Genomic DNA, 22,948 nt, shown 5'->3' on the forward strand with positions numbered 1-22,948 from the left:
GAGGCAGTTACCAACAACTTTATTGTGTTTTTTCAGTGCATTTCAAGGAAAACAGGAGCAAATATTCGGATTTAAAATGATTTATTAGTGACTGACTTTTACATGGTAACATAAACAAAACATAAAGAGGATTACTGCGCATGAGAAACAGAAAAAAGAAGTGTGCATTCTCTAACTATTGTAACACAGTCATTCTGCCACTGAAAGGTGCTGTAAGAAGTGGTGCTTAACCTTTGTTGTGTAAAGGACATCTATGTTGAAACAGTAGAGCATGGATTCCCATCCCATTTTATAAGATTTCACTTCAGGGACCTTCATCTGAAATAAAATTTGTTTTAAGTTATGATCAAGACCAAAATTCTGCAGTTTTCCCACCAGAATTGTCAACTCATTATACTCTGTTTCTAGTCAACTCAAACCCATTTGAGTGGGTGGATTCAAAAGTTTGGCCCCCAACAATTAGTTGTCAGCCACATTTGAGAAGATAACCATACAGGAAGTGAAACCCATGATCAGAATAGTCACTCTTATTCACTTTGAGCTCACTTCTGTACTGAATTAAACTGAGAAAATAATCTTCCCCTTTTTCTGGGGACCCCCTGGAAATCCCTCAAGGACCGCAGACTGAGAACCACTGCTGTGAAGGATCTCCTTTGTATTTTCTAGTGATGAGGTGTCTCCTAAGAGGCTTTGGCAGCAAGCTTCCATCTCTGTTGCCACTGTTGAAAAGACAGTCCTCCTTTAGTGACTTCAGGCAGGACATGCTGGGCTGGCTGATCCCACCTATATGTATACACACACAAAAGAAAAAGTTCACCAGGAAACCAGACTCTAAAATGCTGACTGAAGGTATAAACCCAAATAACACAATACATTAATGTCTACAACAAACTCTACATGAAAATACAGTAGCAAAGGTTGAAGCTACAGTTAACGAACGATGAAGGAAAACAACCAGGGTCCTCCTTATATATTTTTGAGCATAACTTAAATTTTACTCAGCTCAGGCTGGTGTGAAATGTTTAACTAGAGTATTCTGATGTACAAATACATGCAAAATCCCATCAATAAACTGATGTTCAATTCAATGTACTGTTTCTGTTATTCCCTTGAACAGACAGTTAAACTTTAAAGCAAAATCAATGTACACATAATCATCCATTGCATTGTTAAACTGTACACATTTAATGCAATTACAGTATCAAAGTTAAGGAAGATGTTTTAAGGAAACTAAGGATGTTTAGATAAGATGGTTCGAGTGATAACTTCTCACATTCACTTTCATTTTCACTTGCAGGTGTGGTTTTCTTAATATGTTTAGACAGCAGATTTGTAGAGCTGTGTCAAGGTGGCTCATCCCCAGATCTCAACAATGAAGCTGGTTTGTAAATGAAATTTTTAAAGGAAACTACACACCATATAAGTGCTAACTGTGGTGCATCTATTGTTTTACTATAGGTAATCTACTTCAGAAATGTGCCTCACCAGTAAGAGATGGCAGTTTTGACTTGTGCCCCATAAGATAGGCCTTGGGCGCTACGTTGGGTGAGGCCTCTGACTCTCGGTACCAGAGCCTCCAGAAGCTTCTGATCCTCCTCCCTGACTCTGGACAGCAGAGCTAAGAGGCACAGTGGAGACAAACAATAGTTTAGTTTGTACTGACGCGTAAAATGATTCTTCAAACATATTTTTGTTCAGGGAAAATAAATTCATATACAATATCTGCACAAACAGTTTCATGCAGTATGTTAAAAACTTCGTTCATGAAATCTCTTGATTACCTTTTTGATCAGGTGCATGCAGTAACTCTGCCTCCTTCTGTGTTTTCTGCACAGTGGCAGAGTGCAGTTGCAACAACTGACGGAGAAAACGCAACTCAAGCTGTTGGGAGCGCGCCTGGGAACACAACTCCTCTGGAGCCTGAAATGTAAGAAGGACAAAAAAATTTGTTTGATTTAAAGTCAGAGAAAAAAGTACAAGGCGAAGAAATTCCATTACATCAAACACATTCTGGGCACCCAGTAGCTCAGTGGTTAGAGCAGGTGCCCCACGTATATAGGCAATGTCAGCCCCCCCCCAACCCTCCTCCTTTCACGCTTAAGTGTGTCCTTTCAAATAAAGACAAAAAGAAAAAACTACCCATCATGTGTTTGTAAGATTCCCGGATATCCTCAAAAAGCTGGCTATAAGGTACAAAACTGACAGTGTTGTGCCTTTGTGCAGTAAAACTGATTTTTATGAATAATATTTTTTATCAGATCTGCTGGTGAGAGGACTGTGGGGTCAAGCAATGGCACTGACAGCATGTTGGCAGTCAGCTTGCAAATCAAAACCACTCTGGGGATGAGCCATTTAAGGAGCAGTGTGAACTTTAGGAGCTGCTAGCACAACTTTTATAAGAATGCAGTGAGTGTCCAAAGACAAACTTCAGATGCTAAGTCACGCATCAAAGGTCTGCCAGTCTGACAACACAATGTTATGGTCTTTTGTACAGTAATTCAACACTTTGTAATACTGTTTAGAAAGTTTAAAATTAGTATAAATGATAATCTCTTCATATATTTTAGCGTTTAAAAAAGAGAAACAATTTTATCCTGCACTATTCCACAGGTTTAACAACTACAAGATTATAGCTAATACTTACTGAATTGTCTTTTAAAAGAATCATCAACTATTAACTTGACTTAACCCTTGTACTGACAAGCATATATAGTGTTGCTCTGAGCAAGAAGACAAAGAAGAATGAGATGTCATTAATGACTGATGCATCAAATGCATGGACTTACCCTGTACAGTGGGAATGCCAGGCTCTGACACAAGCTGGTGAAGGTCGGGGACTTCAAGCGATGGATAGACAACCATGATGCAGGGATTCTTTGCACTCTGAAACAACAGAAAATGTAAATTCACTGAAGTTTACCCCTTTGGGTATCAGGCAACTTGTGCTTACCCTTCAACAGTCCTACGGTCCAGGGCAGGAAGTGAGACCATTCCCAACTGTCTGGCCTCCTTAGAGATGGAGTTCCTTTGACTGCTGGCTGCAGCGGTGACAACTTCAAAGTGTGGCGCCAGTTTGGCCCGGACGAATTCCTGCAACTGAAAAAAGGCAGAGGCATATAAATCCTTAAGAGACATTTAAAAATTTGCTTTTAGTGTGGAAAAAGTTTTTTTTTATGTGAAAGAGGCCAAAACATTTCTTTCACCACAGAGTTAAGGAAGTCTTATAAATAATCTCTCTACTTAGAGAACTTCCGCACCTCTGTGTGCAGACGCATCAGCTCTGTCTTGGCTGTGGAGTTCCCCTTAATCAGACCTCTGATATGCTCCTGTCTGAGATCCTGGTGAGACACAACAACAGAATATGTGGAATTATATATATTGGACAAATACTGACACCTCTGTGTTTTAAAGGTATGGCAAATTAAGATGTTATCTACAGGCAGTGAAGAGCACACTTAACCACATCCTCTTGACTACACTGTCCTAAATAATCACCAATATTTTCTGAAACATCTTGGAAATGCTTGATCCAAGAGTAACACGAGCAAAGGTAATGAGAGGTCTCATATTGTCAATTCACTCTCACCACTAGTTGCCTAAAGTCAAGGATGCTCTGCCACTGGCTGCGGAGGTTCCTAAGTGCCTCCTGTCGGCTTCTGGCGTGCTGATCAAGTTGGATACACCGATCTCTGATATGATCCCTGACTGCAGCCTGCATCACACACTGAAGTTCCACCTCTAGAGCCGACCTAACAACAACAGAGAGAAAACAAAGTAAATGCTTTGTAACAAGTGTTTCATTTGTCCATATCACAACAGTCTCTAATTTGACTGTTCACAACTAATTTATTGCAAATGCAGACATAAAAAAAGAGCAAAACAAAGTAAGAAAACATGCAAAGAATAAGACTAAATTGAGAAAAAAGGAAAAAGACATTGTTAGACATTGCTTGACAATAATGAGCTCCTACTGCAAAATAATTCTGTGCCTTTTCCTGACGTTTGTTGTCCAAAATTCCATCACCATAACATTACTCTCGGGATAATACATTTTTTATGACTTGTGGGAACCTCAGCAACAAACTCTATATTGAGTGTGCTTACAGTGCCAAGCTGTCATTGTGGAGCTCATCTGCAATGCCAGACACCTCCTGCTCAGCCTCCTTCTTGCGGGCCTGAAGCTGGTTTTGAAGCTCCTGAACTCTGGAGCGGGTCTGGGCCAGTTCCACCAAACTTTGTGCTACCTCTTCCCAAGCATCCTAGAACAACAAACAAGTGCATTTCCAAATATAAAAATATATTTTCATCACAAATGCAGGGAAACACACAAACATGTTTTCTCCACTGCGAAACTTCCTTAATATTACTTTGCAGTGTATAATATGTGTGTTTGTGTTTAGCACCTCTAAGAGGCTCTTAACTGATGGCAACTCATTATCCTCTTCTGCTGACATGTCCAGCAGGTGATTGCTTTCGTAGCGGAACCTGCAATTAAAATGCTATATTAATGCATTGAAAACTTAGGCATTTTTTTATAGTCTTTAAGGAAGAGAGAACATTATAATAGAGTTTACCGTAGAGCTGTTACATCCCGTGTCACATCCAGAGAGGCAAGTTTCTCTTCTAGTTCCTTCTGCTCTCTGGATGCTAAATATTCCACCGCTGAGAGAACTTGGTTTGGAGGATAATTACCCAACAGGTTCTAAAGACATAACAGGCATCATATTAATTCAAATTGAAAATTAACAGTTTATAAGTACCAAAATATTTAGTGAAATCTGATTAAAATACACCTACCTCTACAGCACTCAGCCAGTACTGAAACACAGCAGTCCTTTGTTCACAACTCATACTGAGGAGAAACAGAGAGAAGCGATGAATTCAAGCTGACAATATAATAAAAGACAGTTTTTTTGAATACTTGATTTCTGTATACACTGCAGTCCTTACTGTTTGGCTGCAGAGTGTGATGTTTTCAGTTCACTCTCTTGTAAAGACTGATAGAAGTGGACCCTGTCATCACACAGCTCTCTCACTTCACGCTAACAGAGAAAAATAAAAGAAATGGGATGACTTCCTTTCGTCAGCAACTGATATATTACAGGCATCTTGGTCTACGTTACAGATTTGTGAGAATAAATGTGGATCCAAATGAGTAATTTCTTAAAAGACATGTAGATTTCCAGTGATGTTTTCAAACAGCTGGCAAAAGAACATCAAATCAGTGTGTCTCCACCAGTAGGAGTACTGTGAGCTTACCCTGAAGATGGCATAACTAGATACATGCTGAAAAGACCAGCAATATACTGCTGTTTCCCACCTGAGATGGAATTGTGTGTTCCAAATGATTCACTCGTTGATTGCTCCCTGTGTGATACGCTATATACAGTAGTTTACGAGTGGGCTGTGAATTGAGATTTCTGATACCTGCAGATCATTGCACTGAGGGGTTGTTAGCAGAAAGTAGTGTACCTGCCACAGATAGGGCCGTAACGGTACATGTATTTGTGACGAACCGTTCGGTACGCGACTTTCGGTTCGGCACAACCCTGTACCGAATTATTGGGCGCAGGATATTATTTTATTTTATTTTGTTTTATTTTAATTCCGTTTTTGCGAGCCAAACCATTTAAAATATCTAGTTCCCCGACGGACATAATTGAGTGACGGACCGAGTCCCGTAAATCTTCGCTTTCACTTTGTGCAGCGCATTCTCGCATTTTGACAACATGGCAAGTGAGCCTGACGAACCTGAAGACCCACCCACAAACCTTAAGTCCTCCGTTCGGGAACACTTTGGTTTCAGGGTAAAATATGAAGATGGAAATAAACAAGTTGACAAGACAAAAGCAGTGTGCCGACACTGCAGAACAGCGTCTAAAGCGCATCTAAAGCGACACCACCCGAGTTTGAACGTTAACCGGCACGACTAGAAAAAGCAATCTGGTGCAAACTACGATATCGTCGTCGTTTAAAAAGAAAGAGCGTTTCCCTGACCATCGCACTAAAGAAATAACCAACACCATTGGAGTTGAGTAAAATTGTTTAAGCTGCACTTTAGATATAAGCATGTTTTGTTTACTGCACTTTAACAAAGTGGGAAAGCTAAGTAAGTTCCTAGTAAAACTGAATCTGAGCAGGCTTTAAAGCTGACCAGCTGCACTATACTTTTTATTTTAATTGAGTAAAACTGTTAAAGCAGAAATGTATATTTATATTTTTCATTCAAAAATGTGTTAAAAAAACAGCAGGATTTTATTTTTCACTTTTATATTTCTATTTTCATTCAAACAATGTGAAAAAGCAGGATTTTATATATATTTGTTTCATTCAAAAATTGTGTAAAAACAGTTAACTGCTGTGGTGGTATGTTTTAATAAGGTTACCAATAAGTTAGTCTCGCTTACCAGACCTTTCTCAAGAAAAGAAAGGTCTGGCTGGGCCGACTCTCACTTTGAGATTGGAGAAAAAAACGCCCCAGCTGCTTGTACTTCTTTCAACCAATCACAATCGTTCTGGGCGGTACCACAGCAACGCCCCCGGGGGGGGCAGGTTTTGGTGTAACATGCCCACAAAAATATCACCTACAGGACACGAACCATGGCAGAAAAATGGCTACATCCCCGCAAGATCAAACACCACAAAAGTTAGTAAAGGACGTGTTGAAAACGGTTGAAAACTGCTACACAACCGGAGGTGGTAGGGCGGGACTTCAGCGGGTGGCTCGTTCCGCCCAATGAGAGGCTGATCTCTGCAGCAAACTTCCGCCCACTCAGACTACCAACAAGTAAAAGATGTTTAATAGTTGTCTATTTTTTTCATTACTGTACCGAGAGAAAAAAAAACGAACCGTGACTTGTATACCGAGGTACGTACCGAACCGAGATTTTTGTGTACCGTTACACCCCTAGCCACAGACACTCCTTCTTTCATTCAATGTGCACATTTTTGAGGGCACTATACAGATAAATTCCACATACAACTTTGACACTGAAATGAAATCAGGGATAGTAAATATAGTGCACTATATATGAAAGAGGGAATGATTTTGAACACAACCACTGTGTAGCATTTTTGTCAGCTGGCCTATTTACTCTTAATTTTTCTGACTGAAACATGTACCCACAGATAGCAGCAATGTGCCAACACTTGTGTCAGATAAAGTGCACTCTCAACTCTACTCAGAACAGATTTAGGCAGCTCTTACCAGGACCTGTGCCTCTGCTGCTACTTTAGAGTTGAGGTTGTCACCATCACTGCTACTGGAGGGCTTGTTATCAAACAGCACTTCAATCTCAGCTTTCCTGCAAAACAGAATACAGTTCATACTTATGTACAACATGATTAATGCAGGTGTGTAAATGATCCCTCTTCATTCACTTTTATGTTACCACAACTTCCAATGTTCTGCCTTACTTTGCCATTTGTTCCAGTGCCTGGCAGTGCCGACTGATCTTTTGTGTGTCATCAGACAGCACCTTGCGGCCCAAAAGGCAGCGTTGCCTGAAGGCCTGTAAAAGCAGTTCTCTTTGCCGGCTGTCCTCCACCTGGGCCCAGGTGTGGCTGATGGACTGCTCTGTTAGTAAACAGTAGAAAACACTGATGTGGGAGATCACTTAAAATGTTGTTTAAGGATGGAAGCAAAGCAAACAGCAGCAATGAGCTGGCTTTCTGCCTTCTGTGATGTGGTCTGATCAGATACCACGGCCTTACAGCATGTGATGGACTAACCTTGTGTAGCCAGTTGTTCCTCTGTTCCACTGATCTGAGAGTCCAGGTGACTGATCTCAGTTCTCAGCTGCTCAATCTTCTTCTGAAGCTCTCTCTGCTTAGCAGCCTCACTCTGGCCCTCAGCCTGCTTCAACTGAACATGCAAAAACACCAGCAGACAAAAAGCACATTTCAGTTTATCTGCAGCTTTTTTACAAAAATTAAAAAATCCACACTGTGTATTATCAGTGTGATCAAGTACTAAAACAAGCAGGTATATCAAGAAATAGAAACGAATCACAAAGAAGCAAAACAAGACATAGCCTACCTCTTTGTCTTGAAGAACTTTGTACCTTAAAGATCATAATGTCAAGGAAATTACTGGAAAAATGCAAAACATGGAGTGGTCATGGTGGCTGAGAAAATTCAGCGTACACTGAGTGAAACATAGTATAGAAGCAGGGCATATTTAAAATCATTTTTGAGGTCATTATAAGACAGCTAAGAAGACAATTGACAGAAAACACAGAGAGAAAGTGGAAATAGGTCGCAGCATACAGGTCTTGCAAGGTTTTGAACAGGGACATTCAGGACTCCCCAAGAAAGCACCCATATCAAAGACAGGAGTACACCACTCAGATTGGTGGCAGAGAGACTGTACAATGACCGAACATAAACATACAAACAGCATCAAGTCTTGAGCAAGATACAGACTCTTCTGCCAAAGTGACTTTTCAGTGACATTTACAAAAGCAACCAAATGACCAAAATGTACACATGAAGTTGGCATGGCCACTGTAAAGACACTGGTAGCTTTACAATCCTCAATCAGGGCCAGAAAGGATACCACTGAAGATTGCCACGTATGATCCTCACATTCCTAGAAAGACAGGGAACTCGTCAGTAAGCTGTCATTAGTTATTTGCTTATAAAATAGTATACAGAAGGTGAGACTACAGTTTATTTTGGAGATACAGCTATTTTTCGGATGTCATGATATTCTGTCTTCTTTCTTCAATAGTGTCTGAGTTAGCTCTGGAATGGCATGCAAGAAATCAACATTACCACAAACATAGGCAAGTGTTTGAGGGGTTACAGAACATGAAGGCAGTGTTAATACTAACCTCTGTTGAAAAACGTGTTGAATGATGTACTTCCATATTGACTTCCCTGTTCCAATACAGAGCCTAGAAAAGCAAATAAACAGCATTACGTTTGTTCAACACTGCAAATTAAACATCAGTTGAAAGGAGCTCTAACATCGGTTTAGCAAATGTAAAGCTGATACCCACGTTTTAAAATAGCTGTCATTTGGCAGGCTGTCCGGGGGCAGATTGAACTCTTCTGTCGCCCAACGTTTTAGCTCCTGCACAAGATTTCTGTCCGTCATCCTGACAGACGACAGAAAGTAAACAACTTCTAGCGAGCTAGCTAACGTTAGCTAGCACCTCCAGCAGACTGTCGTTAATAGTCTTTTCAGCTAGCGTAACGTTAGTTAGCTTGAGTCGTGGACCACATTTGATTTATCATAGTCCTTGAGCTTACTCTTCTCGTTTGGAAGGTGCAACTTTACTTTACAACAGCTAACTTGCTAATATCAATGCTTTTTTTTTCCTCTGAACTACTCAAACTTTCAACTTCCCGCCCGTAACCGTTCACAGTATATCCGGTCAAACAGTTTGGGGACGGCGAAAGCATGACCTGCCCTACTCTCCCTCTGATTGGCTAGTACTCGTTACCTTCCTGGGTTGGATTGGTTAGGTTTATACAAGAGGCGTGACGTTGGTTAAGGTAAGCCAATCAGACGTAGCAAAAAGTAGAGTAGGGCGGGTCAACGTAAATTCGCTTTCCGGTTAGCATATCAGTTGAAGCAGCGCCGCCTCTGGTTGTAGGCTGTTGTTGTCACGGATACAGAATATTTTGGATGTGATTTAATTAATGGGAAAATCCCACATAATGAAAGAAAATATGTAATGTACATAGAATTATATAATTGGAAAGTTGATTCAACTTCATCCATTTTTTAATATTTATTTATTCAGTGCTCTCTGGTTACATCCTTGGTATGTTTTGTTTTGTTTTCTTTTGTTAGTATGCACTGTTCCATTGGCATAAATGAGTACAAAATGGTAAATCCACCACATATTCAGTAAACAGTCAATAACACTGCATGATAATGAATTAAAGAAGTTTCAAAATCACCAGTCAAAAAGAATACCATTTATCATTCAGATCAGCTGCATAAACATTAAACAATCATGCTTTTTTAATTGTCATTTTAAGATGCACCATTACAAAATTTAATCTAGTAACAAAAGTGCAACCAAACCAAATTAAGCCCAAAATACATGGTAGTGGTATTTGTTATGGCAAAAAGGAAACATACACTGGTTGTTCAGTTCCATCGTCTTTATTTCTTCCTTTACTACAAAGAGTCAACTATGTAGTATGTCTTGATGCACAGCATTAGACTTTCTGTCCACAGGAGCAAAACTGCATTATTTCAGCCAACCACTCTCAACCTTAGTACTCTAAGGATCACAGTAAACATGGTGAACATACTGTAAAGGCCTTAATGGGTGATTATGTTTTCTTTTTATGTTTTAGTCACAATATGTAAAGGCATTTTCTCCATTGAGGATTTCACTGCAGCGTTAAATAAATAAGACCTGAGTTAAACAAAAACTAAAAATGCTCTCTCCACAACACAATATTTTTAAGTAAGGCCCATGATTTTGTGTTGCAAATACAAAACAAATGGAAATCAATCCACTTCGATTTTTTTTTTTGTTGAATAAAAAAAATGTTATATTCATAACAAGAGCACAGACTTCAAAAATAATTTCCCAAACACTTGTTGGCATGAATGGAAAACATGCTCAGTTGTTCTCACTGCCATTTCCTCTGTGGAAAAAAAAAGTCACAAGTTGCCTTAGGTTGTACTGTATGTCCTTAGCACCATGGTGATGAGCTATCCAGTGATGACACCAGGATCCACTCAAAAAAATAAAGTTTTAGACTTCTAATAGTTCCTTACAGTTACCGTATCCTGGTGAAGAGATTTAAAACTGATACAGATTCCTGAAACAAAATATAAAGAAACCTGATTAATTATTTTGAAGTTATGAAGGAGTCTGTGAGTGCTCTTCACAAAAAGTGTTTTCTCACCTTAGTTGACCTTGTTTTACTGAATACGTTCCAGAAGCGTAGAGTCTCATCTCCAGCACCCGTCACAATCGCTTCACCATCTGGGGACATGGCCTAGTATTAAAAAAAAAAAACAAAAAAAAAACAAAAAAAAAACACCTTTATGAACCTGTCCGATGTTCCGGCAAATATGGCCAGCTGTTGCATTAACATGACATGCAGCAAGATCACGATCTCATCAGAATAAACACACACACTGACCAGGTAGAGCACTCTGTAGGAGTGTCCTGTGAGTTTGGCAACCTGAGTGAGAGCTGGATATTTCCACACCAAGATCTGGTTCTGAGAGTATCCATGAGTGCTCACCTGGAGAAAGAGGCAATATAAAAATTCAATGGAGGCTTTGTGTAATTCACTATAAATGAATTGGTAACAATTAGACACATTTATATGTTATTACTGCAAACTAACAAGACCATCTTCTCAGTGTCGGTCTTGATGATTGACAACAGTACTGGTCTCAACAATGCATATTTTGCGTTTTGTGCCAAAGAGGAAACATTTCTTCCTGTCGAAACAGGTACACTGTCCAAAGTATATCACGATAAAATATGGAAAACAGCATAATAACATATGCTCTGTCTCCTAAGAGGTTTATTTAAAAGAAAAACACTTTAATTGAGGACAGTACTCCATATGTTCTTAAGTGAACTCTCATCCAAGAGGCTTCTTCAGTTATGGATGAGAGGTGAAATGTCTTCCAGAGACTCAGGCAAGTCCAGTCATAAGATTACTATGACCTGGATGACTGAAAATCTTCACCAACATAGTGCATACATTGGCACAAGATAAAAGACTAGCTATTACAACCATGGTTTATCAAATTAAAATTAAAAAATATATTTTAGAACGAACATGGATGTAACAACTCTTCACCTGCAAAATGACCATTTCAAAATCAACTGTTTTTCTTGCATGCCTCCACGGAAAATGGCGAACATATTGATTTACTGATTGACCGGAGACCATATTTAACAACAGCAAAATTATATTGAAACATCAGACTACAGACTCACACAATATGTTTGGTATAATCCAAGTTTCTATAGAGAGCATAGATAAGTTTCACTTCCAGTTCCTTTTTAAATAGTAATGTTTTAGGGAAAATGCAGGTGTTTAGGAAGCACTGAGCGTACAACTGGATAATGAGACTTGGATTATACTGCAGAAGTTGTGTGAGAGTTTGTAAACGGATGATTTGATATAGTTTTGCTGTTGTTAAACTTGGTCCCCAGTCAATCAGTACATCATTATGTTTGCCAATTTCCGTGGAGGTATTTGAGAAAAACAAAGTTTTCTCAGGAATTCAAGGTAATGCAGCATGACTAATTTATTTACAAATGGCTACTTTGTGAGTGAAATATTCCTTCAATCCCCTTGGACTTGTTTGCTGGTTGAATTACAGCAGCAGTCAGTTCAGGAACAGGCAGAGACTGTCTACTGTCACTACTGTCTGCAAACTCATATAAATTAAGTACAAAAACAGCTTTTTAAGGCATTAATGTGATGTTTAAAAAAGCAGTCATGTAACACCCTTATTGTCAAAGCAAGTGTGACCTTCATCACAATTGTCTCTTTAGAATTTTACAGAATAGTCAGCAAATCAACCATGTAAAGTGTGTATCTGGAGTCACTTACCAGCTCATTAGCATGTTTGGACCAGGCCAGGTTGCAGACCTGAGAGCCGGTGTCCATACACTGCAGCGGCTGTGAGGTCAGGGTGTTCCAAAATCGGATGCAGCGGTCAGCAGTGCCGCCTCCAGAGGCCAGCAGGCCGTGCTGGTGGGGGGACCAGGCAATGGCTTTCACTGCAGCCAGGTGATCTGTGTATGTTTGCACTGGGCTCAGCGAGGAGTGGTTCCAGACCAGCAACTGAGATGACAAATAACAGCCACATCAATAAACACAATGAATAAATACACAAACATGGACACATGTTCACTAACAACAACAACTGTACCTTGTTGTCGTTGCCACCAGAAGCGAGCAGCTGATGGTCAGTGCTCCACTTTAAGCCACACACTTCCTGTCTGTGTCCCTGCAGCCGTCTCTCTGACTGGAGTGGAGGGGTCCGCACATCTCTTTGAAGAATCATACGATCACGGCTTCCCGAAGACAATTGGTCTGCGTTCCATGCTAATGCTCCTGCAGACAGAGGAAAGCTTAATTAATGCTCGGTCACACTCCTAACATTTGACTAAAATGCATAATTGCTGTCAGGAGACGATTAGCGAGAATTTCAAACATTAATTAAGCTTTCTAGTTTGCTGGCTATCAGTTCATTTGTTTTTATTGTAACCTTAGCGGTCTTGTTAAGTCAATTTATGACCCATTTTCAGAGTTCAAATACTGCAAATGTTCTCACCAACTCTGGCTGTGTGTCCCTCCAGGGCAAAGAGTTTCTTCCCAGCACCAGCATCCCAGATCTGAACATAGCCTTTGTGTGTCCCCACTGCCACTAGGTTACCCTAAAACATGAAGAATCCTTTCATTAGGGAAAACTAACTCTACCAAAAGTTCACCCTGACAGTGTTCTGAAGGTAGTAAGCTGTGTGTACTTACCCTTTCGGACCACCCAACTGACGTGACTGAGTCTCCCTCCACCGATAAATCACACAACCTTGTTACCTGAGGAAAGGACAATTCAGATATCAACGGTTTGGCACAGTAATGAATGCTGCCATGAAACACGAGTATTTTTACAAATATACAAACACAGAAAACACTTCAGTTCATGCTCTAAAATCAGTTGTGTAAACACTCTGTAGTACCTGGCTGGTGCAGGCACTCCACAGGTAAACACATGTACCCAGCCCGACACTGAGCACGTTGAGAGACGACCAGTCCACCAAGTTGAGGTAAAAGTCATCCTGCAGCTCGGGAGCATCCAGGACTTTAAAAGGGATCTTTGAGATCTTACGAGTTGGCTTTCTTGGTGAACGCAGTAATTTTTGACTGCAACAAGAAAAGTTGGACATTGTGAAACTCTAATGCCAAATTTTACAGTTTATTTGTTTGCAGTGCGATCAACAAGAGATTTAAAAAAAATTGTTAAAAATGGTGCTCCTACCTTTTGTTGCTGACAGGCGATAGAGAGTAGGGGGAGATGTTGGTGCTATCATCTGGTGACAACCTCTTGACATTAAGTGAATACTGCAAAGAACACACAAGCAGAAACCATCATATTCTCTGCAAGTTCATTAAAATAACATAAAACCCACTGAATGGTGGAATTCTACTCTTTTATGTTGTTTTTTTTACTCCAACTCAAGACTTCTAGAGCATACTGTGTGCATAATGTGTCTGTTCTGGCACTGTGCAAACAATGCGTTATATAATTCAATACATAAAGAGGAAGAGATGAAATGTTCTTACATTGAAGAGACTTCTCTTCTCTGGGGTTGATGGCTGTAGACGCCTGTCCTCTGTCTGAGGGTCCTGGATCTTTTCTATTCCTGCTCCCAGCAGCTCATTCTTCAGCAAAGCAGAGTAGGCCAGCCCATCTGCTGCATGACACAAAAACATAAGTTAAAGGTGATCCATGCAGGATTTCTCCAAAAAACATTGCATAGTTTCATACAGAAGCAATCGCTCTCAATCATCACTTAAAATTCACTAGAAGTGTGTGATGGTGTATCTTTCTGTAGAGACTCTGCCCTCTGCTTGTATTTTCTTATTTTGCTGTGTTCCGGACGTTTCTGGGCATGTACCCCAACAGAGCGTTGGTGAGGACCAGACTTAATAAAAAGGTAGCAACCAGGTGCCAGACCATAAGCAGCAGGCATCCAAGCGAATGCTACTACTGAGAATATCTCAGACACAGCGCCAGAAAAACGCAAATACAGCGAGGCGATCAGCCAAGCAGACATATCTCGTTCCAAGATGAGAATGAATTTGGTGTTTGCTTCACTTTCACTTTAGCTGCCGAGCACTGAAGGACAGGACGAAGAGAGGTGCAGAGTTGGCCTGTTTTCTGTTGCACAGGGAAGTGTCAGTGATTAGCTTACTTACCTTGCTAAATTGATAGCTTTTCCATTTAAACAAATGTAATGTTCCTAGAGTGGTACCTTGCAGTTCACATACAAGTGGTGTAGGGAGGAGGAGCTGAGTTTCTAGTTCTCTAATTCTAGGAAGAGGCCACAAATTATCCCCTCAGTGACCACTCTTGAGGGAAATGAAATAGAGGTGGTTCACGAGTATAAATACCTGGGTGTCTTGACTCCCTCACTTTCAAGCCGCATATAGAGAAACTTGTGAAGAAGCTGAGGATAAAACTGGGTTTTTACTTTCGAAATAAGCTATGTTTTTCTTTTAATGCAAAAAAGCGACTTGTTGCTGCTACCTTTTTACCAGTGTTGGATTATGGAGATTTTTTATATATGAATGCTTCTGCTAAATGTCTTCATATGGTTGACACTGTCTATCAAGCTCCTCTGAGGTTCATTACTAATTATAAACCACTGACACACCACTGTGAGTTATACTCTCGGGTTGGATGGGCTGCTCTGGCCACCCGAAGGCTCAGTCATTGGTATACTTTTATATATAAGGCATTACTTGGTCTACTGCCTTCCTACATTTGTTCCTTAATTGCACAGAGAAGTGCTGGTCCTTACTCCTTTCGTTCTCAAGACTACTTGTTGCTTTCTGTTCCATATGCCCGTACTGAATTAGGTAAAAAGGCTTTTGTCTACTCTGCACCTTTGGCATGGAATATGTTGCAAAATGACTGGAAACTAACAGGGTTAATTTTGTTTCGAGCACCTTTAAATCCAAACTGAGAATACTTGAGGCCGACTTCACTACATGTACTTGTTTTTCATAATCTGCTTGTAAATTCAATACTTCTTTCTTTTATTTGTTTGTGTTTTATCTGTGTAATTTGTAACTGTGTTTTGTACTTGCTGCTGCCTGTCTTGGTCAGGTCTCCCTTAAAAAGAGGTTGTTAATCTCAATGGGATCTTCCTGGTTAAATAAAGATTAAATAAAAAAAAAAGTTTGAATGTTGTGTTTACTAACAGTAACCCACAATCCCTGCAAAGCATTTTTGTATAACACAAGCACAAAACTACAGTCCTGGATGCACATGAGCAAGTAAAAAGATAAGCAAAATCAGCTTTACAATATTTATTTACCTTTGATGTTATCAGAAGTGGCATCTTTTGTTTTTCTGTTCTGACTTGGCGACTTCTCATTTTCCTAAAAACCACAGACACTGCCATTAATTTGAGATACAAAATTTTCTCAGGCATAACATTCATACAGTGATCAAATTCACCCAAACACACTGTAAACTTAAAGCTTTTGTTAGGCATTACACACATGAATATCGCTTTTCTCTATCAGAAGCACAGACACACTCCTCAACACATGTACCCACAAACTGATCATACATTGATCCTGTGGAAGTTGATACTCCAGTTTGCCCCCGCTCTGGTTGGAATAAATCTGTCTCCAAGTTTACTGGGTGAAGACAGCGGGGAGCTGGTGGGCGTCCGACCGCGTGGACTCTGCGTCAGTTTCTGCAAAACAAACAAATTATTATCAACAATACCTCAAGTTGTGTGTTGATGTACAACATTTACATTATTAAAGATCACAAATAAACAGAGGGACTCACAATAGGGCTCAAGTTGTCATTTTGAATGTTGATTTGGCGGAGGAGGCGGTGTTCATATTCTGGATCCATCTTAACCTAAAGTCCTGATCCCACAGCCACAGGCTGGGACGTTGGAGATCTGTCCAACACACAAAACATGAACTCAACAGTTACATTGAAATGCCGTTTTTTGTTTTGATTTAGTGCTTGTATTCTGGAAGGCTTCCAGTGATGCAAGGTTAGAAAGTTAGCCAAAATGTTTTTTAGCTAGTATCCTGAAAATATTGATTGACACAGGGTCATTCCTATTTTCCAGGGTCCTGTGTCTGTTAATATTAACTAACACTGTCAGAGACTGGTAAGGGCTAGCTCCGCAATTCAAATTACAAATGGAGATGAATGTTTCAAATCAAGTATAATTGATAAAAATCAACTCAGCCTCTGTGGAGGTGTCAATGTACAAGTCAAGAAAACTGTTCTGCCCACAATTTGAGGGTGTGGATTTCAAGGAGACCATCAGTAGGTTTTTAACTGTAGGTGGGTGATTTTAACATATTGATTTACAAATACACAAAATGAACCCTTGACCATGGGCAAAAACATTGCTGAGAGCATAAAACCCTTTGAAAGGTCCCCTAATGTGTCATATTAGGAGGGTATTGAGCTGAGAAACATGGGACCCTGGGACCACAGACACGCCCATTTAAACCTGAAAAACCAGAAAGTAAGGTAGTTTGGGGATTGTGACACTGTATAGCATGTTGTTAACAGAAAATAAAAAAACATTTGACATATCTCACAGCACCCTGGTTCCTTAAATACACCATAATCATTTGGATTAAATAAATAACAGCACGCATATATTCAGTGAAAATTAATCCTAACACTCAGTTGATGCTACATTTGGAGGAAGTACATGTTAGCTCCTGTAACATTACGACACGAGTAACTCTCAACCAGTTCAAAGCAACGATTGGCATTTTTAAGAGCTTTGTTCGTAGTTCAATATCATTATATTGAGTTTATTAGAGTCATGTTTGTACTAAAAAGGGGAAGCTAGGTAATGATAACTAGCGCTAGCTACTTTAGCTAATGGCTAATCCAAGTATATCTGAGATAGACAGCATACATACGACAGCGAGCCAGTCCCCGAAGATCACCTCACAAATGCCAAACAGGACCGACAGTTCACGGAGGTATCAGATGAACAGAGGAGATATATTTAAAGTTATTCACTCTCAGATGTGTAATGTAATTCACTTTAGCCCGCGTTGCATTGTGGGAGCTCTGACACCCTGTGACGTATGACTTTCAAATCAAAACACGGAAGTGCAACGTTTGTAGTCAATGGGAGTTTTACAGCGAGCTACTGTGAGGTATTTAAAGTATTACAAAACAATAGTTCAGTCTATCCTGAACTGTGCTTCCCCACATACAATAGAAACAACATATCTAACAGTAAAAGTCTTCAGATACACAGATTTATCTAATCAAATGTGTGCAACAATAAAATACAAGTAAGTCAACTTCATTAAAATACAGCGAAGCTCTGAAGTAGCTAGATCAAACCAAGAAAACGATAAATATAATACAAATCTTTGTAGTTAACTTGGATCAAAGTGGAAAACTGTACAAGTTGAATTCATTTAAATATAATGTATGTTATTGTGTTACGGAGTTTCTTGTCATGTCTAAGTACTAACCATAGAGGGCGTGCTGGTTCTATTTTCAAACTCTCCAGACCCTGCTAGAGGCAGGAGTGCACTGACTGCTGCAGGCTCTACTGTCATTTTCCCAAGTCCTGAACAGGGGTGTAAATATGGACAGTGGAGACAGTGTGGTTGCACTGAGGGCCCGTGAGATGGGGGGCCCATAGAGAGAGTGGGCCCTCCGGCAATGTGTTGGGTGGAGAGTGGGCCCTTATGAGGGATTGCCAACTTGGAAATATGCCTGTGTTCTCTCAGTAAATTAAAAACAGTGCCATTTTCTGTGTATGATTCTATATACACCCATCTTTTATTTGTGGTAAACAGTCAATACCAGTGGGTCGCAGTAAAAAGTGGGTCGCGGGTCCATTCTGTATGGACCACAGGTGACGCAAACGTGTCAAGTATGTAAATAACAGATTTTATTTTTAAGTACAGTGAATTTCTAGCACAGAGCTTTCATTTTGAAGTGCTGTTTCCTGCTGTAGAGTGAGTGACTAACGGACAGCTATTTGTCAGAGACATCAACTACTAAAATTGTTAAATTAAATTAACAATTTCTTGTTTTGTTTGGTATTTTTGTCATATACAGATATGCAGGGATGATTGTTGGGTGATATGTACACTGATGCCATCTAATGTGAAGGGTGATCATGTGATGAGACAATACGTGCACAATGGCATGCACTAGGGCCCGTTGCTACTACGTTACACCACTGGCTCTAAACCAAAACAAAAGTAGTGACTACTTTGAGTAGTGTACCTAAGTACAATTTTGACATAGGCCTACTTGTACTTTACTTAAGTATTTTACTTCAACTTCATTTCAGAGGGAAATATACTTTTTACTCCTAGTAGTTACTTTTTACAATAGAAAACATGATACGCTTATATGATATGATGTAGTACATCACTACTGTATGACCCAGCTGTATATGAATACTGGCTCCACATTGACAAACTATAATTTTGAAATGCTCTTACATGCATTTTTCAGTGATAAAAACAGAATAATATAATATTCTATGATAATATAACACTATGAAAGGATCTATTTTGCATTATACTTTCACTTTGGATACTTTAAGTACATTATTACTGATACTACTTCTCTACTTTTACTTAAGTTTCATTCTGAATTCAGGAGTTTTACTTGTAATAGAGTATTTTTAAACCATGGTGATTCTTCTTTTACTGAAGTAAAGGCCATGAGTACTTCCTCCATCACTGCTAATATGATACGACACCCAAAGGAGAGATTCTCCTTCCGCTTCATTAGACCATCTAGTCCAGTACTGAACATGTTTAGTGTAGTGTAGTTTATCGTAATGTAATGCCTTGCTTAAGGACACGTCAGTAGGGTGGATGCCTCTCATCTGTGGGATTAAATATTCACTCCACTGAACAGTTTTGGGCTTGATATTCGTTCAGAATACCAGTAAAGCAGAGAACAGTGAAAACACAACTGTTCTGAGAAAAAAAAAACTGCAGATGCAGACTTGTGATGAAATATTTGCTAATCTAATCAGGCGTGAAGCCTGGTTTTGGTTCACGACAGGTCAGATGTATTTTTAGATCTCATGGCTTGTGTGCCCTTCCTCCTATTTCAGATTATACTGTAACAGGATTATGAATTCATAGTGTGTGTGTTTGTGTGTGATGAATGGTAAGAGTTTGTTTACATGTTTAGTTCTCATCCAAAAACACTGAGTGTCCTCCTCTGTTACCGCCCTTATTCAATACAATAACATTATCTCTGCGTGCGCTGCTAATGAGCATGTAGCTGCAACAAAAGACTGAGCACCGTGTCTTTAATGCTGACAAGTGTAGTGATAATAATCACACACAGAGGGCCCCCTGTGAACTTCACTGTGTGTTTTCTGGTGAGTGAGCCTATAGAAATGTAACCACATCAGACACACAACATAGTTCTACAAGTGTGAAGGAAGCACCCCTCCTTCTCTCTCCCTGTCTGCCTATCTGTCTCTCTCACAGACACACCCACACAACACTGGCGCCAACAAGCAAATCCCCCGTCCACCCCTTAACTGACCTCTAATTATGTCATGCGAAAAAGCTGTGTCCCATTGAAAAGCTCTCTTAATCAAACCCAATTAATTCCGCTATTTTCCCTTATTGTCCTTTGCAAGGAACGCGTCTCTCCAATAAGACTGTTAACTCCAGCCGTGGCCCTTTCAGATCTACTGGGGTGCAGGAGCAAAATAATAGACTGCACAATTAATCAATTAGTCATTAGGGACTCGGTTGTTGTTAATGAACACAGTAACTGTTTAGTCGAGGTGAGTAAGGGCTTCCTCAAATTTGCCTGTCTTCCTGTTTCAACAACCTTTAATTGTGAAGATGGACATCTACAAGGGAAAACATGAACGTGTGCAACTGCTAGAATGGATCACCTTCACACTGATAATGCTGAGAAACATACACTTTATAATACTTTTGCTCTGTTCCTATTATGACTAGGCAACCTGTATTTTCTTCACTTATTTGCAGAGCTGTTTTTAGGTTTTTGGGGCTACTGTAGTCCAAGTTAAATCTCAGGTCTTTATAAGCAAACTGCAGGTCAAGTTTAAGTCTCTCAGAATAACAGACTAACATAAAAAAAATCTTACTTGCTCACATTTTAATTACTTTCAACATTTAAATTGTAGAAGAAAACTTCTTTGAAGTGGATTTCCTGCTGCTTAAGTCACAAAATATGGACCATTAGAAAAACACAGCATTTGGATAAAGCTGTGTTAATAGTGTTTCTTTTCATAGCTGAACTCAGAGGTGTGGACTTGAGTCACATGACTTGGACACGAGTTAGACTTAAGCCAAATTTTATGACTTACAACTCAGACTCAGAACAGACTTGCAACCTGATTTGAACTTTAGCACCAGTGACTCATGACTTCACTTGGACCTGAGTCTTTTGACTTGGAAATACTTGATACCTTTCCCAAAGCTCAAAGATGAAAAAATATGTTATTTAAAAAAAGTGCTATAAATTAAAACAAATTAATTAACTGACTTAATTTCCTCATCAGCTGAAGTGAACGCTATTCATTCCCAGCAATTCGAAACGTAATTACCCAGATGTACTTTGTTTGCACCAGTCTGACAGCATCCAATCAAGTTGTAGGAGAGAACAATGAATAACTAAAGTAACATTACTCAATGATTAATAATAAGTATGCAAAACATGCAGGTTGAATATTACAGATGGAGACAAAACAACTTCCATTAAACTAGTTTTAACAAGTAAATACAAAATTTAAAAAGCATTCATGATTTTATTACATTTAGTATTTTATTGTTCTGTTGTTAAAATGGCATTACATTCGATGAGGAGCTCATTATGTCTTGTTCAGAACTCGAAACTCAAACTTTGGGACTTGGAACTTGACTCAGGACTTACCTGTCTTGTATTGGTACTTGACTTGGGAATTGAGACTCTGATTTGTGATAATGACTTGGCTCCACCGCTGCTGATACCTGGTTGTTTCAATTATGCTATGCAATGCATGTTATACATATTTTCACTCACATTTTTTTGGTTTGTTTTGGTCAAGTTTTTAAATTCTCAAGTCTCAGGTCAAGTGTCTACTCTGTGCTGACTGAGGCCATGGGCCAAATGGGACACAGTCATTCAAAAGCTGCAGGTATAGCGGGGTATGGCGACTTTGCATCAGTGATATTAACAGTACCACATATATTGTGTGTCCACAAGGTCAAGAATGAATCTCCATGCTTCAGTCTCTTTCCTGACATAAGTCTGACTCAAGTCCAGTGTCTCTGCTTCTATGTATTTGCTTCTACTTACAGGTGAACACCTTGTGAAAGGGAACAGGGTTTTTATTGGTTATGTTTCATCAATGATGACTTCACCATTGTGCGAAGGGGCAGACTGATGCTGAGACTCATTGTCCAGTACTAGGTCAGGAGGATTAAAGGCTGTGTTCCTGTGTCTTAACACTACAAGACTCAGGATTTTTGCCATCTTGTGATTTATTTATTGTTTGACATTAAGCAGTATGTGGACAAATTGATTTTCAGTACAGTCATGATGTTCAGATAAGATTAGGTTATGTTTGGGATGTAATGCTGTTACAAAACTGATGCATCAGCAAGGAGCATTATAGTCTTTCTCATACATTTTTACCCTCATTCTTTTGGCACTTCCTGTCCAAATGTTAAATAATTTTAGAAAACAGATACATTTTTTTAAGAAGTTCAGGGACTCAGCAAAAGGCAGGATAGAGAGTAACTTTCAAAAACAGTAGCAAAAATCTTACATGGCTCACATCTGAATCATTTTGAGATTGTGCAGTGTAGAAAATAACTCTCCACCAGAACTTTTTTTCCTCCATGTTGATCTGCTGTTGCTCTTTTTCCCATGCTTTTCTTTGAGCCACTCACTCCGCCTAAACGCATGCCTACCCCAGGCCCCTAACTGTGGCTACAGCCCCGACCCGGCCCCAGCTGAGCAGTGCCAAGCTGTCCAGCAGTTAGTTAGTGTCTGTTCAGGCCCGGCTCGGCCCAGCCCGGCCCGGGTACTAATCCTCGGGCTGTCAGAGGACCCCGCTCTGAACTCATCCTGCAACACAGGAAAACGCTCTAATTGGGGGATTTTCTACATCATTAACTCTGATGAGCAGCCATCCCTCCCTCCCTCCTCCTCTTCCTCTCCACTCTTACTCCCTCTGTCTCTCCCTCGTTCTCTCTC

At 39.8% G+C, this 22,948-nt stretch overlaps 2 protein-coding genes across 4 annotated transcripts; both read right to left on the minus strand.

The window, feature by feature from the left end:
* Positions 1-64: 64 nt before the first annotated feature.
* haus5 (HAUS augmin-like complex, subunit 5) lies at positions 65-9,365 on the minus strand. The gene is made up of 19 exons (XM_033621755.2): positions 9,003-9,365; positions 8,835-8,897; positions 8,558-8,590; positions 8,039-8,063; positions 7,732-7,864; positions 7,417-7,576; positions 7,208-7,304; positions 4,951-5,042; positions 4,798-4,852; positions 4,575-4,702; positions 4,404-4,485; positions 4,105-4,259; positions 3,587-3,749; positions 3,258-3,338; positions 2,951-3,096; positions 2,787-2,883; positions 1,782-1,920; positions 1,486-1,618; positions 65-783 (listed from the first exon to the last, which is right to left on the minus strand). The coding sequence occupies exons 1-19, from the start codon at positions 9,098-9,100 to the stop codon at positions 681-683; spliced, it is 1,983 nt and encodes a 660-aa protein (XP_033477646.1). The 5' UTR covers positions 9,101-9,365; the 3' UTR covers positions 65-680.
* Positions 9,366-10,104: 739 nt separating this feature from the next.
* Positions 10,105-17,802, minus strand: LOC117253471 (fizzy-related protein homolog). Of its 3 annotated transcripts, none has more exons than XM_033620948.2 (14): positions 17,650-17,802; positions 16,538-16,655; positions 16,311-16,439; positions 16,053-16,116; positions 14,293-14,423; positions 13,988-14,070; positions 13,689-13,872; positions 13,480-13,545; positions 13,283-13,385; positions 12,878-13,062; positions 12,556-12,789; positions 11,119-11,223; positions 10,879-10,971; positions 10,105-10,791 (listed from the first exon to the last, which is right to left on the minus strand). In XM_033620948.2, exons 2-14 carry the CDS (start codon positions 16,604-16,606, stop codon positions 10,750-10,752), a joined length of 1,488 nt encoding a protein of 495 aa, XP_033476839.1. In that variant the 5' UTR covers positions 16,607-16,655; positions 17,650-17,802; the 3' UTR covers positions 10,105-10,749. The 3 variants fall into 3 exon arrangements, with proteins under 3 accessions (XP_033476839.1, XP_033476840.1, XP_033476841.1); XM_033620949.2 differs by having other exon boundaries at positions 17,646-17,798; XM_033620950.2 differs by having other exon boundaries at positions 14,293-14,420; positions 17,650-17,789.
* Between the last annotated feature and the right edge of the window lie 5,146 nt (positions 17,803-22,948).

Source organism: Epinephelus lanceolatus, chromosome 6 (assembly GCF_041903045.1).
Source record: "Epinephelus lanceolatus isolate andai-2023 chromosome 6, ASM4190304v1, whole genome shotgun sequence".
Taxonomy (NCBI): Eukaryota; Metazoa; Chordata; class Actinopteri; order Perciformes; family Serranidae; genus Epinephelus; species Epinephelus lanceolatus.

Excerpts from the sequence above, each read along its gene's own strand:
- haus5 (XM_033621755.2), bottom strand. The coding sequence starts at position 9,100 with ATGACGGACAGAAATCTTGTGCAGGAGCTAAAACGTTGGGCGACAGAA. Across the intron at positions 3,339-3,586 it reads TTGACTTTAGGCAACTAGTG|GATCTCAGACAGGAGCATAT; the intron begins GTGAGAGTGAAT and ends GTGTCTCACCAG. Across the intron at positions 1,619-1,781 it reads GCATGCACCTGATCAAAAAG|CTCTGCTGTCCAGAGTCAGG; the intron begins GTAATCAAGAGA and ends TGTGCCTCTTAG.
- LOC117253471 (XM_033620948.2), bottom strand. The coding sequence starts at position 16,606 with ATGGATCCAGAATATGAACACCGCCTCCTCCGCCAAATCAACATTCAA. Across the intron at positions 14,071-14,292 it reads AGAAGAGAAGTCTCTTCAAT|TATTCACTTAATGTCAAGAG; the intron begins GTAAGAACATTT and ends TGTTCTTTGCAG. Across the intron at positions 11,224-12,555 it reads CCAAACATGCTAATGAGCTG|GTGAGCACTCATGGATACTC; the intron begins GTAAGTGACTCC and ends CTCTTTCTCCAG.